At 40.5% G+C, this 14255-nt stretch overlaps 1 protein-coding gene and 1 long non-coding RNA gene across 4 annotated transcripts in view; one reads left to right on the forward strand and one right to left on the reverse strand.

Annotated features, from left to right (window-relative positions):
• The window catches only part of TOGARAM2 (TOG array regulator of axonemal microtubules 2), a 95801-nt gene that overhangs the window by 49582 nt on the left and 31964 nt on the right, over positions 1–14255 (reverse strand). For all 3 annotated transcript variants that reach the window (XM_074209789.1, XM_074209790.1, XM_074209791.1), the window contains 6 exons: positions 11557–11738; positions 10046–10202; positions 9607–9771; positions 2650–2797; positions 1675–1780; positions 559–794 (listed from right to left, as the gene is read on the reverse strand). In XM_074209789.1, coding sequence (XP_074065890.1) covers positions 559–794; positions 1675–1780; positions 2650–2797; positions 9607–9771; positions 10046–10202; positions 11557–11738 — 994 coding nt within the window. The remainder of the gene's footprint in view (positions 1–558; positions 795–1674; positions 1781–2649; positions 2798–9606; positions 9772–10045; positions 10203–11556; positions 11739–14255) is intronic.
• Positions 3466–10261, forward strand: LOC141504653 (uncharacterized). The gene is made up of 3 exons (XR_012473444.1): positions 3466–3487; positions 6017–6101; positions 10161–10261. It is a non-coding gene; the product is annotated as an uncharacterized LOC141504653 (long non-coding RNA).

The following is a 14255-nucleotide window of genomic DNA, read 5'->3' on the forward strand; positions in this document are numbered from 1 at the left end:
CCAACCCTCTTCAGGTTTGTCTCCCTTTGGTGCCTATTACTGCAGTCGGCAGGTACCCCCAGTCAGCCTGCTTCTGTAAAATAACAAGGTGCCTCCTCTCTCCTTCCTGCCCAAGGGTTTGGGGCAGAACACATACAGAAGACCTAACTTTTCTCTCAGCATCCCTGTCACATAGACTACCTGTGAGAGAGAACAGTCAGGAAGGAGAATGGAAGAGAAGTCTTTCCACCCAAAGACAGCTGCTCTAACAAGGAGCTGCAATGTGTAAACTCGAAACCTATAATGAAGGGTCTCCCCTTTTCATCTTTCTCCATATCTTCCCTCCTTTCCACTTTCCAATCTCTTCCCCCAAACCCTACTCTTCTAAAATGAGCCTCTCTTTGTATCCCACCCCATCCCTTCTAAACCTCTGCTATTTCCACATCCTTCTCACCCCCTTTTGCCCCTTTCCTTCTACCTTTCTCATTCCTCTCACCTCTGGGCTCCATTCTTCCTGTATCCTCAGCTCTCTAGACATTACTATGTTCCCTCCCCCCCAAATGACAGCCAAATACATACTGTACACCTCCCGTGATGAGGGCCGCCAGGGATTTGGAAGGAGTCACATTTTCTACCATGGCTCCGAGGGACCGGTCAGCAGCTCTTTGGATGAATTCGCTAGTATCCCCCATCCTCTGGAGCAAACACCGGGTGATTTCCTCTGCTTCTGGGTCCATGTTCTTCTTCATGGTTCGGAAGAGGTCTCCCAATGTACTGATGGCCAAGCGGGACACCTTGGAACGGAGGTTGGTAACCTTTGGGGAACAAAGAGAAAAAAGAAAAGTCTCTCAGAAAAGATGATGGCATGGCATGAAGAATGATTACATTCCCAATGAAGGATGAGAACTAACTTCCCAGGCTCTTCTGGGTCTCATCCAGGAGTCTATCACTTTTCACTCAATGACAAGGCCAAAAAAGTTTGGTGGAGGGAAGGTATAAAGAACTAAACTCAGGAAAGTTGGGTAAATAAGACAGACACTGAGGGCTGAAGGATATTCTATACATGGGGGACAAAGTGAAAAAAGACAGAATAAATCTCTATTTTGATTCCTCCTCCAGTATTCCACCCAACACTCTACACTGCCTCTAATCTTAAGGTCTCTAATTCAAGTTCCTCAAGGATTAGGGTTACTGCACTTTTGCCTTTTTATCTCCAGGATCTATTGTTTGTGGCACATAGCAGGGCTTAATAAATGCTGGTTGCTGGAATGGTTGGTTGAATTATATCTGATATTACCAGATTGGTATCATATCAGATCATATCATAGAATATCAGTCTTCTGAGGAAAATGTATTGAAATGGCCAAGGTTACATAGTGTATTAAGGGAAAAGAAATTGCTTGGGAAGCTTTTGCTATAATTCAAGTATGAGACCATTCAACAATAGACTTCTTCCAACAATCTCCATCAGGCACCTACTATGTGTAATATACATAAAGCTTATCTGATGACTATGTGGATTGGGGGGGAAAGGCAAGCATTGTAAAAAAGTCTGCAGAAGGAATCAACTTCTTAGATTATAGCAGATATGTAATATATATTGAACAGAGTAAGCAGAGGTTTGGGGCCAGAGAGGGATAGATGATGGAAAATACACCTTGTGACTTGCCCACTGAGCAGTGAGTGCTTCCTCACCTCCCTCATCACTGCCAAAGTAATGTCATGCAGTCTCTCTGCAAGGACCTCAGAGTGACAGGTTGCCAGGCGTCGAATGCTCACCAGCCCTTTTTGTTTCGTCTGCCTAAGAAACAAACCCCGAGGATCCAGGTCACAAGGCAGATGGAAATATCATTAACTTTACCCTAAACCCAAGAAGACCCCTCAAGGCTTGGACAGGGCCACCTGGATTATGCCCCCAGCACTGCCTCCCTCCAAGGCTACCCAGATCACACCTCATGAAACTTGTGCACACAGATAGCATGCATTTCCCCAAATTACAACAGACATGACCTCAAAGCTGATGTTTCTTCTTTATATCAAATACTCATTATGATATAAAAATAATATTTCCTGGAGCAAAAATTCATTATGACACAACTGACTTTACTGCAATTTTGCTTATATCATATTTCCTGGAATACTGTGAGGAATATTGCAATGTAACTAATAGACCTAACCACAAAACCCATTGTGCAAATGTTATTCTTGTCCATTTACAGGGGTGGTCATTAAAAGAGACCTCAACTCTACCTTGCAGAACTGCACAGATATTGTGGAAGCTTCACCAGACCCCTGGTATATTAGCCTGAGACAAGAATAAACTATAACTTTGAAAGGGGAGAGATGGAAGGAGGGATAGAATTTGGAACTCAGAACTTTTTTCAAAATTATTAAACCATTGTTTTAATATGTAAAAGGGGAAAAATCTTTTTATAAAATTAAAAAAATATTCCTAGCAAATAACCTAGGAAAGTCCCGGGTTCTTCACCCACCCTTCATTCATGGACAGAGCACTGCAGTACTCTACATTGCAACCAATCTCCAAGAGAAGGTACGGGGTCACTCCTGATTGTTGGTGATATTCAATAGTCATTGTTCAGACCCCACAAGGGCAGAGGAAGATGAGAGAGCATAGGCAAATAAGAGAAAGAAGGTAGGGTTGGTCCTCACCAATCATTGCTCTCAAGCCATTGTAGGGAATTCATCAGTGCTAGTTCTGGGTTTGAGAGAGGCCTCAGGTCTTTGGAGTTGTTGTCTATTTGTTCTTCTTCCTCCCATTCTGGAGAACCCACTGAGAAGACTGCAGGCAAAGAATTGGCTGGAAAAAAAGAAGGGAGGATGGAAAGAAGGGGGGGGGGAAGGAATGAGGAAGGAATGAAAGGAAGAGAAGAAATGAAGAGAAAAGCAATAAAGAGGCATTACAGAGACCAGTTTTGTGGGCAAGACAAGAGCTAGCAAGTCCAGAAGATTGCTTGCTACAAAGTGTGGCCTGAACCAGATTAAAATTTAATTGGGGAATGTTTAACAAAATAAATTTTGAAAAACTTTTGAAAATGTTATTTTGTGGTTTCCTAAGCCAATATCCAGTTGACTAGGTTCTATTTCTATTTAAGTTTGACATCATTGGGTAAGATAACATAATTAAGCTTCTTCACTTTTACAAGTTTCTTCTTATGGCACTTAGATTTCCCCAGACCTAACCCACAGCATTTCCCCAAAAATACACAATAAGTTGGCATACCTAACATGAAGCGGGAAAGGGCTTCGGTGACAGCTGTGGGCAGTTTTCAATACCTGCAGGACTCCCGGTGGACTGAGGGAGGGAAGCTGTAGGTCAGCTGTCTACCTGAATGGGTGCCCCCCTTCCTCAGGAGCCCTAACTTAAGGAGAATGTCCATTATTACATATGGAAATACTGGCTTGTGATAGGCTACCTGTGCTCATATGACAGACTAATTCATTCTATGTATTTAAAGTCAACTCTTCATTATCTATAGTTGGGTGCTGGGTAAGTGGATGAATAACCATCAGAACTGATATTCTTTTTCTCACTGATAAAATCAGAATTCCCTTAGAAGCTGAATTTTTTAATTAGTCTGTTCTGTGACTGACACAGGCTGTGCTTCAGTTTCTCTTCTATATAAGACAAGGATCGTCCCAGACCATCTGTACTTCACTGGATAGCATGAGGATTAATTAGATGATGTCTGTGAACCCCTTTAAATCAAAGTGTTAGCAGTTGGATAAGAGTACTAAATCCCCTACAACCCTGCCAACTGGGCTTATAACTCACAAAAATCATAGTCTATCAAAGCATCTTAGAGGTCATTTAGTCCAACCCTCTCATTTTATAGCTTAGAAATGTGAATTACAGAAAAGAGAAAGGATTTACTCAAGGACATAAGCAAAGTGCTAGTTGGTTCATACTGCATCCAAGTCCTAATGAACCCAGGTCTAGCCACTATGACATTTCCCAGTACCTTCTCCATCATCAAGATCCAGTAATATTAGTGCTCACATGGAGACAGCCTAATTTGCAAAATATAAGCACAAGAACACATTCAAGAGAACTCCCTCAATATTTGAGTAGTGTTTAAGTGGCAAACAATTTATAAACAAATAAGAGATAAGAATGTCTGGTAAGATTTTATTAAAGTTTCTATTAATTAGCTTCCCTTTGGTATCCTTTCATTCATATAACCCACAGAGTCAGTAGCAATAGCTATCACCACTGTCACTACCACCAGTATGACCACTCACATAATAGAGAACAAGGAGATCATGATAGGCTGGAGGCCCATACCCTATTTCCTCTAATACATCTTCCAAAATGCATAGAACTCAAAGTATTGATTCATCTTTTCCCTTGGTCTCCTAGGAGAAAGACCAGCCCTAATATAGGATAAGGGTTACTTGAGTTGTTCAAATACAAGTCTTCCACACTCAATAAATCAACCAGCATTTATTTAAAAATCTACTACTTAGCCAACTGGAATTAAGGTTGCTGGGGAAAATAGAAACAATCTCAATTTGCAGATGATACTACTCTGATGACAGAAAGTAAAGAAGAATTATGAAGCCTCTTGATGAGGATGAAAAAGTTGCCTTGAAGCTTAACTTTAAAAAAACTAAAAAAAAAAAAAAACTAAGATCCTGGCAACTGTTCCTGTCACTTCCTGACAAATAAAGGAAGAAGAAATAGAAGAGTGTCAGATTTTATATTCTTGGGCTCAAGGATTACTGCAGAAAGTGATTGCAGCCATGAAATTAAAAGACACTTACTCCTTGGAAGGAAAGCCATAGCAAAAATGGACAGCATACTAAAAAGAAGAGACATCACCTTACCAACAAAAGCCTACACAGTCAAAGCTATGGTTTTGGGGGGATAGTAACTTATAACTAAGAGAGTTCAACTATAAGAAAAGCTGAGTGCCACAGAACTGATGCTTTCAAATTGAAGTGCTAGAGAAAACTTTTGAGAATCCATTGGACAGTGAGGAGATCAAATCATCAAGGAGATCAAATCAGTGCAACAGACCCTGATGTTAGGAAAGAATGAAGCAAAAGGAAAAGGGGATGGCAGAAAATGAGATGGATAGATAGCATCATGGAAGCATGAATTTGGATAGACTTGGAGAGATAGTAGAAGTTAAAAATCTCTGGCAAAAGACCAAAAAAATCCCTGGCATGCTTTGGAAAATGGGGTCACGAAGAGGTAGATAAGACATTGAACAACAATGCAGCAAGTACCATGCTAAGTGCTGGTGATACAAAGACAAAAGTGAAATAATCCTTGCCCTCAAAGAGCTTACATTCCAACCAGAGAGACACAATATAAAATGGTTGGTTGGTTCTTGTCCTTCATTACCAAAGAAAACTAAAATGACATCAATATGTTAGAGATAAATTACAGCATGTCTGACTGTGGCTGATCAGCCCAAAATGAGCTCAGGATCCTCTACCACAGGTGGGGCACAAATTCCATGTGAACACCTGGGGTGGGTACTCTAAACTTAAGCAACTCATGTTTCGTTTGGGCTGCTTCAATTCAACCTTGATCATAGAGTCCAGCACCCTCTCTGATGAGGGCATGCCTGTGCCATATCTTCCATTCTATACAATCAGTTCTAAAGTTCTTAAGAAAGACTTTCAGGATGTCCCTATATCATGTCTTCTGACTCCCCTGTGATCACTTGCCCTGTGTGATTTCTCCATAAAATAGTCTTTTTGGCAAGTGTACATTTGGCATTCTAACAACATGTCTAGTCCATCATAGTTGCACTCTCTGTAGTAATGTTGGAATGCTAGACAGTTTAGTTCGAAAAAGAACCTCAATGTCTGGTACCTTATTCTGCCACATGATCTTCAAAATTTTCCTAAGACAATTTAAATGTAGGTGATTCAGTTTTCTGACATGATGCTGGTATACTGCCCAAGTTTCACAGGCATACAGTAATGAGGTCAGCACAATGGCTCTGTAGACATTCAGTTTGGTAATCAGCCTAATACCTCTTCTCTCCCACACTTTCTTTTGGAGCTTCCCAAAATACTGAGCTAGCTCTGGCAATGCATTTGTCAACATCATAATCAATGTGTACCTTCCTGGAAAGTACACTGACAAGGTAAGTGAATTTAATGGTTTCACATATGGATGGTGTGGTGTTGGTTGATGGAGAACCTTTGTTTTCTTGGTGCTATTAGGCCAAAATTAGCATATAAAAATTATATAGAAAATAAAGCAAGTTAAGTTGGGTAGAGGGAAACATTGGCAACTGGGGATAATCAAAGAAGGCTTCATGTGAAAAATGAAGCTTAAACTCTAGCTTTAAAGGAAGCAAAGAACTTTAAGAAAGGGGTATGAGAGGAAAATGCATTCAAGTCACAGGGGAAAGACAGACAGTACAAAGACTGAAGAAAGGAGATGGAGTACCACTCCATAGAATTCAGTCAAAGAACATCGATCATGAAAGGCAGGTTAGAAACAGTTTAGGAAGAACCCTAAATTCCAGAGATGTAATAGGGAACCACTGGACTTGGTTTATACCAATATGTCATGGATCTGTGTTTTATTAGTGTAGCGACTCCTTACAGCAATGGGGATCCCATTCTGTCTCTACTGTAAACAGACATTCTAGAGAGTTGCCTGAAACACAGAAGTTAAGGATCTTGTCCATATCATCAGAATTTTTAATGCTAGAGGCTGGATTCGAATGCAGGTCTTCTTGATTCCAAGTTGAGCACTCAACCCCCTAAACCATGTAGCCTCTCTTATTTTTGGAATTGTATTAAATTTATCTGTGTGTGTGTGTGTGTGTGTGTGTGTGTGTGTGTGTGTGTGTGTGTGTGTTGTCTTTATCCTTTCTATGATATAACTCAATTCAACAGGAATTTATTAGATGCCTTTTTTATGCTGAGGAACTGAGAAAATATTAAGTTTAGATGATATATAGTCCCTGCCATTGCTGAAGCACATAGTTTAGTGGGGCTGTGGGGAGGATGAGATGTACAAAGGCAACTGAGATACAACAGAGATAGAAGCCATCAAAGAAACTGCTAAATGAAATCTAAAAGGGATAGTTATTATTAACCAAGGGAATCAGAGAATATTTTAGAGAGGAGTTGGAGTTTATGCTAGACTTTGAACCAAGAGCAGGATTTGACAGGCAAAGAGGTGGAAACAACTTTCTAAGGTAAAGAGAATAGTATGAATAAAGGTCTAGAGACAGGAAAGCCCAGAATAAGTTCAGGATGGCAGTTTGACTGAATATTGGAGTGCATAAGAGAAAGTAAAAAGAGAGAAGCCTGGGAAGATAGAGAGGTTTCAAGGGATAGATTTTGAATGTCAAGCAAAGGAATGTGAATTTGGCAAACAAAAAGGAACCACTAAGATATTTGAGAAAAGGGCTATAATTTGATCAGATGCATATAGAAGGGAAAATGGACTGAGAGAGAGAGAGAGAGAGAGAGAGAGAGAGAGAGAGAGAGAGGTGAGAAAATCTATAAAAAGGGTAGTCAACTCAAGGCAGTGGGATTAAAGGAAAGGGGACTGATGAAAGAGATGTTATAGCAGAGTGATTTGTCATTTCCTTCTCTGGCCCATTTTGTAAATGAGAAAACTGAGGCAAACAGGGTTAAGTGGTTTGTCCAAGGTCACAAAGCTAGTAAGTGACTAAGGCTAGAATTGAACTTAGAAAGATGAATCTACTTGACTATAAGTCCAATACTCTTTCCACTGCACCATCCAGCTGTTCTTCAAGACAACCAAGGGCAATGGGATTAAGGGGAAAGGGATGTATACAAGAGATACTCAAAACATAAAATCCATAGGATTTAGTAACTATCTAGGTCACAGAGAGAGAAGAGGAAAGAATCAAAGATAATGCTGGATTTTAAACATGGGAGATAAAATCTATCCAATCCTTCTTCCACACAACTCCCAAATTGAAATTCCTAAAGATCAAGAAGCTTCAGTGGTACCCTCTTGCCTTTGCATAAAATACAAATTCCTCTGTTTGACTTTTAAAGTCCTTCACAACCTGGCTCTAAGCTACCTTTCTGAGCTTATTGTGTATCCTGATGTTCTAAGTTGTCCACCTTGATATTATTTCAAACATATTATTTCAAACATATTCAAACATAATTCAAACATAATTTTCAGTGAACTTTTTCTCCTACTAATAGAATGGAAGTTTTTCTCTTGAGGGATTGTATGGTGTATTGGATACAAGTTCAAATCTTAGGCAAATCATTCCCATCCACAGGGCTGTGTTTTCTCATCTCAAAAGAAGAGAGGGTTGACCTAGATAGCTTCTGAGGTTCCTTCCAATTCTATGTATGAGCCTATGATTCTTTTGGGAAGAGGAGTGACATTTTCTTGTAATGAAGAACATTCTCACATTTGATCATATCCTATAAAACCCAGTGATTCTGAACCCCTGAGAGTGTTCAGTCATGTCCTACCAGTCTATTTCTTATTCCCATCCACCTAAATCCTCCCATCCCAAGCACCACCCACCCTTTTCATTGTACCATCTGAGATACAATACAAATATCCATTCATCCTAAATCTTTTTTCTCCCACTCCTTCCATCTATTAGCTTTGACTGAAATCTGCGCCAAAGGGGAGAAGTTGGAATATTCCTTGCTCCTCATTGCCACATTCAGGTTCTCCTCCTTCATCCTTTTCTCAGTAACTCCCTTCCTTTGAGGTTCATCCTATTCTTATCTACCACTGAATCAAGATCTTGGTAGCTGTTGTCTACTGACACCCTAGATCACTCGCCTTCCTTCTTCAATAAGTTTAATATTTGGCTCACAAGTTTTCTCTCTTCCCAACTCCTACCTCATGCTGAGACTTCAACACACTCAATGATTCTCTCTCTCAACCTAATCACTGAGTTCTTCAGCCCCATAACCTACTCTTCTACCTCAACCCACACACAAAGATGGTCATACCCTCAATCTTGCAATCACTCATAAATGTACCACATTCATGTTCAGGAATGCAGAAATCCCTTTATCTGACCATAATCCACTTGTTTTCACCACTCCCTCTGCATTACTAAGCTTTACTCTCCATCTGCATTATGACTTTCAATCCTTTGACTCCTTGATTCTCTTCCAGGCCATCTCTCCTACAATAGTTGCTCTCTCCTCTTTTCTCCATCTTGTTCCTTGGTGAACCAATTCAAATTTAAACTCTCCTTATCTCTTGAGTGCCTAGCCTCCTTAGAATTTTGCCAATTACAACCTATTGATCCTCAACCTTATATTTCTCCCAGCATCCACAGTTTCATTTCATGTGCTACTGAACAAAGATGGAGAAACTCACTGTTCTGACTGAATCAACTATAAATTTATGTAACACAACCTCTTCTGGGACCCAATTACAAAATACACAAACAACCAACTCCTTTCCCAGTTCAGCATGGAGGCTAACCCCTTAACTGTCCAACTCTTAGCCTTCACTCCTTTAGTCATCCTTTGGTGAAGGGAAGTTAAGTAGCCAAGAACATCTTTGCCATGGATCAAAGTGCGCCAATATAATGACTGGAAAACCAAGGATAGTGTCCTAATAAAGGACCTTCAGGGTCCAAATTCCAGGGGGGGAAAAAAGTTGAGCCTCACCTGAGGCATGGCGGGTAAAACAGGGTCCCTGGTTAATGACAGGAATATTGGGCAGCGAAGACCGGTTAGCTCGTTTCTTCAAGATAATGCCGAGGCTGGTTCTGCATGGGCTTCCCAACTTGGAGGAAACAGAGAGGGATCCACCACTGTGGAGAGGTATGAGTCCTACAAGGAGCAGAAGAAGCAGCATCTTAATTAGCACTAGCTATTGCAGCCTATGCTGTGAGTGACCATGCCAGGCCTCTTAGCACATTGCCCAGGCTCTTAGAAATGGGCCCAGCAAGAGCCTGAGCCAGATAGAACAGATGAGTGACACTTAAATATTCTCTCAGGAATGACTCAATAACTTGATGTTCCATGAAGTAGGAACATCCCCTTGGCTTAGAGGATGTTCTCATTCTAAAGGTCCTCAACTTTCTCTGTTCCAGGCTTCCCTTACCTTCCTTGATCATGCTTCTGGAGGTCAGACTCTGGGATAGAAAGTCTCTCTCTCGATGCTTCTCTTCTCGCTCCCTGACCCGTTGAAATAACTCCATTTCTTTCATTTGTTTCAGACGCATCTTCTCCTGGGCTGATTTGGCAATGGTCACCTGGATCTGTACATTTTCAATGCAAACGTGAATTGTACCCCAAGGATCTTGTCCAGTACCTAATGGTGTCCCTTTTGCCCATAGAACTATATTAGTTTACAAAAAAAAAAATTACCCAATCATTCTAGATCCTCCCAGGAAATATTCTTTTTCTGGTCCTTCTCTCTTAACAACTAGCAAAAAAAAAAAAAAAAAGCACATGGGGGGAGGGGTTGTTTCTTTGCTTTCCACTAATATTCAATCTGAGTTTCTCTGAGACTAAGTGGGATGTGAACCCTGAGCTTGTCTCAGGAGTGTCCAGTGAAGCTGGATAGAACAAGCTAAATATGCTTGGGTTATACCCAGTTCAAAAGTATACTTCTTACCCATTCATTTTGATTTATTAGCTCTAAAGGAAGGGGACAGCTTAATCAAGGGAAAAAACCCGATCACTTCCCATCCTTTACTCTTTTATCCAGACCAAAGAAATGAAGGGAAAATGAAACTGAGAAAAGAAGACAAGAAGAAAAAGAAAAAAGGGGACTAAAAATAAAAGGAAAAAAAAAGAGCAATGTGTTCAAGATTAGATCACAAATTGGAGCAGAATCACAGATTTTTCTTGAGTCAGTTGCCCTTTAGTACAGTCGGTAAGAGAATTGGACCTGAGGGCAGGAATATCAGAGTTCAAATCCCCCATCTGGCTCTTACTGGCCATATGATCTGGATAAGTCACCTAACCTCTCTAAAACAGGATTAATAACAGCATCTATCCCACAGGGGTATTGTAAGCATCAAATAATATTGTCTCTAAATCACTCTAAAACTGCCAGTCATTATGGCTGCAGCAAGAGGTGGTATTCTTTGATAACTTGGCAGTTGCTCAAAAGACCTGGTTGCAGTTTATTTAAACCCATCTGCCTGATCTGTCATCCTTTCTCCTCTTTGAGCTATGCAGTCCCTTCTATCTGATTCCTGCCCCCAACCCCAAGGATCTATCTCTTCCACTCCTGTTCCTTCTCTTTCCCTTTTGTCCCTTTTTCCATCCCTTACTTCCTACTCCCAGCAGTAATTTGGTTCTCAAGTGACACCCAATACCCTCCTCCAATGAGGTTCAAATCACTGAGATACAATGGGGCAAGTGCAGGTCTACCAAGTGGGTTCACTCCCTCCTGTTTTTACTGCCTAGATTCATAGTTACTTTAAAACACACACACACACACACACACACACACACACACACACACACACACACACACACCACCACCACCACCACCACCACCACCATCACCACTACCACCACCAGTCGCAGCAGCAGAGTCTGTAGCTGAAACTGTTCATCATCCTCTATGATGGCCATCATCTCCATGGTCTTTGAACATACCCTGGGGCTGCTCTCTGACCGGTCCGCTTCTCTGAGCAATTGTTGGCTCCTTGTCCGTTCATCTTTATTGGCATGACTGAAGGAGGGTGTTGTCAGTGGAGATACACTCTTCAAGGAATGGACAGCAGACTTTGTGCCATCAGCTGGCCTGATTCGGACAGGAGGGATCATAGACCTTGCCTCTGAAGAATTAAGCATAGTGGTATGGTACTGATGGCATTAAGACACCTAGCATACCTGACAACTCTCCAATCCAAGGACTAGCATTGCTATTATTCCTAAAGCTCTCAAAACTTGTCAAAAAACACTTCTAATTGACTCACCAAGATATAAATTAAGTTTAATCTTCAAAGGCACTAAACCAGGAACAAGATAAACCATCTGAGGAGCAATATAATCAAAGAATTTCTTAATCTACATGTCAGATCAGGAAAAGTATAAGAATTTAGTTGTCTTTCATTTATGACAGAAGGAAAGATAAAGGAAAGGGAAGAAAAAAGAAAAGTGAAGAAGAGAAGGGGAAATGGGAGGAAGGAAGGAAGGAAGGAAGGAAGGAAGGAAGGAAGGAAGGAAGGAAGGAAGGAAGGAGGAAAGAGGTAGGAAGGGAGGGAGGGAGGAAGGGAGGGAGGGGAAAAGATAACATATTTAGTAAGGATCTGTAATGTTTAAGGGCTATACAACACAGACCCTGTCCTCAAAGAGCTTCCAGCCAAAGGGAGAGGAAGACTACAAATACATGGACTATCTGTTAGCAAGCACTTCAAAGTCACACAACATAGAATGTTAAGAATTGGAAGGAATCCTAAAGATCCTCAAGCTGATGCCCTTCATATTACAGATAAAGTGAAGCCTCAAAAGAAGTGACTTAACCAAAATCATATTACTGGTTAGTGTCAGAGCAGGGACTAACATCCATCAGCTTTGCTGCCAGCACTGCAAGTTTAATTCTGCTAGACATCAGTGAACTTTATTATCTGTGTTCCACCTACATGAGGAAATGAGTTCTGGGAACTGCAAAAATGTAATTTGCAAGAAATGGCATTATCTTAATTTTTCAGACTTAAAAATTAGACCTAATTTAGACTAAAACCAGCTCCTAAAAGTTTTTTCCTGCTTCACTTTTCTCTATCCCTTTGTAGGATGCAGCCCAGAAAGTGAAAAGAGCTCTCAGTGCCTGTTCCAACATGAATTAACTATGTTATGTGACTCTGGGTAAATGGCTTCATGTCTCTTAGTCTCAGTTTCCTCAGTGGGCAATAAGTATTTCTAGAGCTCCTTCAATTTTTAAATATTGTTTCATTGGATTCACACAACAACCTTACACAGTGTTATTATTTCCACATTCTAACTGAAGAAAATGAGTCAGTTTAAATGATTTGTCCAGAATCACACTTCTAATAAGTACCTAAGACTAAATTAGAACTCTGATTTTATAGAAGAGTATCCACTAAATCACTTAGTTATCTCATCTGTAAAATGAAATAAAAAATAGCATCTGTCTAATGGGATTGTTGTGAGGCACTTTGCAAACTCTCAAGTGCTATATAAAGGCTGTTATTGTTGTGGTTTAATAAATTCTCTGTGCCTCAGTTTTCTTATTTGTAAAATGGTGATAACACTTGGGCTAAAAAATGACAATGATGTAAACAGAAACAGCAACCACAAAACCTGAAAATTGAATTATAATGCAATTTCAGTGACCAAGTTTGTCTAGAAGGAGTTACATCTCTGCTTTTTCTTCACAAAGGTGGAGGACTAGAGGTTGTAATGTCTCTTGTACTGTCAGCCACAGCTAATGGTGTGGCTGGTTTTGTTGTACTGTTTTTCTCATCTTTCTTTTTAATCTTGGTTATAAAAAATGATCTCCTTCATAGGGGAGGGGAGGGAGAAGGAATACTTTGGAAAGGAGGTAATATAAAAGAAAATATATTGATCACAATAAGATATTTAAAATGCTAATAATACTTAATAGGGTTGTGAGGACAGTTTATACCCCATGAAACTTGACTCTTTGAGTGTGAATCATTGAGGGTGCTGAGTAGCATTTGACCCACACCAGAATGCTAGGGGGAAGTTAAGACTTAAGTGGAGATGGGTGAGGAGCCAGGTTGCTGCAAAGGCTGAGCATGTCAGACTAGTTTTCCCCAGGCCTAGAACTTTGTGTCCTGAAATTGGGCACTCCCTGGCCAACAGCCACACCTGCTGAGCATAATTCAGGGGCCAAAACAAGCAGGGGAAAAAAATCTAAGCTATCATCAACCATATAAAAATGTTGCAAATCAGTAATAATTAGAAAAATGTAAATTAAAGTAAATCTGAAGTTCCACACATGAGATTGGCAAAGATGCCCCTCCTTTCCCCCTCCCCCACCCCCCAGGGATAAACATTGGAAGGGCTGACGTAAACAAGTACTTTAATACATTGCTGGTGGAGCTGGGAATTGGTCCAGTCATTCTGGAAAGCAATTTGAAATTATGCCCCAGAAGTTATTGAACTGTGCTTATCCTCTGACCCAGCAAAACCACAACTAGACCTGTTTCCTGAAGAGGTGATCAAAGAAAGAGGGACAGGACCCATATGAATAAAAATATTTTTGTGATTAGTGGGAGCTAAACTTTAGAAGAAGCTGCCCTGGATAAGTCCAATCAATAAAATAGCTACTTCTCAAAGTCCCTCCCTTCCTCCAGGAACACTGTACA

Source organism: Macrotis lagotis, chromosome 1 (assembly GCF_037893015.1).
Source record: "Macrotis lagotis isolate mMagLag1 chromosome 1, bilby.v1.9.chrom.fasta, whole genome shotgun sequence".
Classification (NCBI taxonomy): Eukaryota; Metazoa; Chordata; class Mammalia; order Peramelemorphia; family Peramelidae; genus Macrotis; species Macrotis lagotis.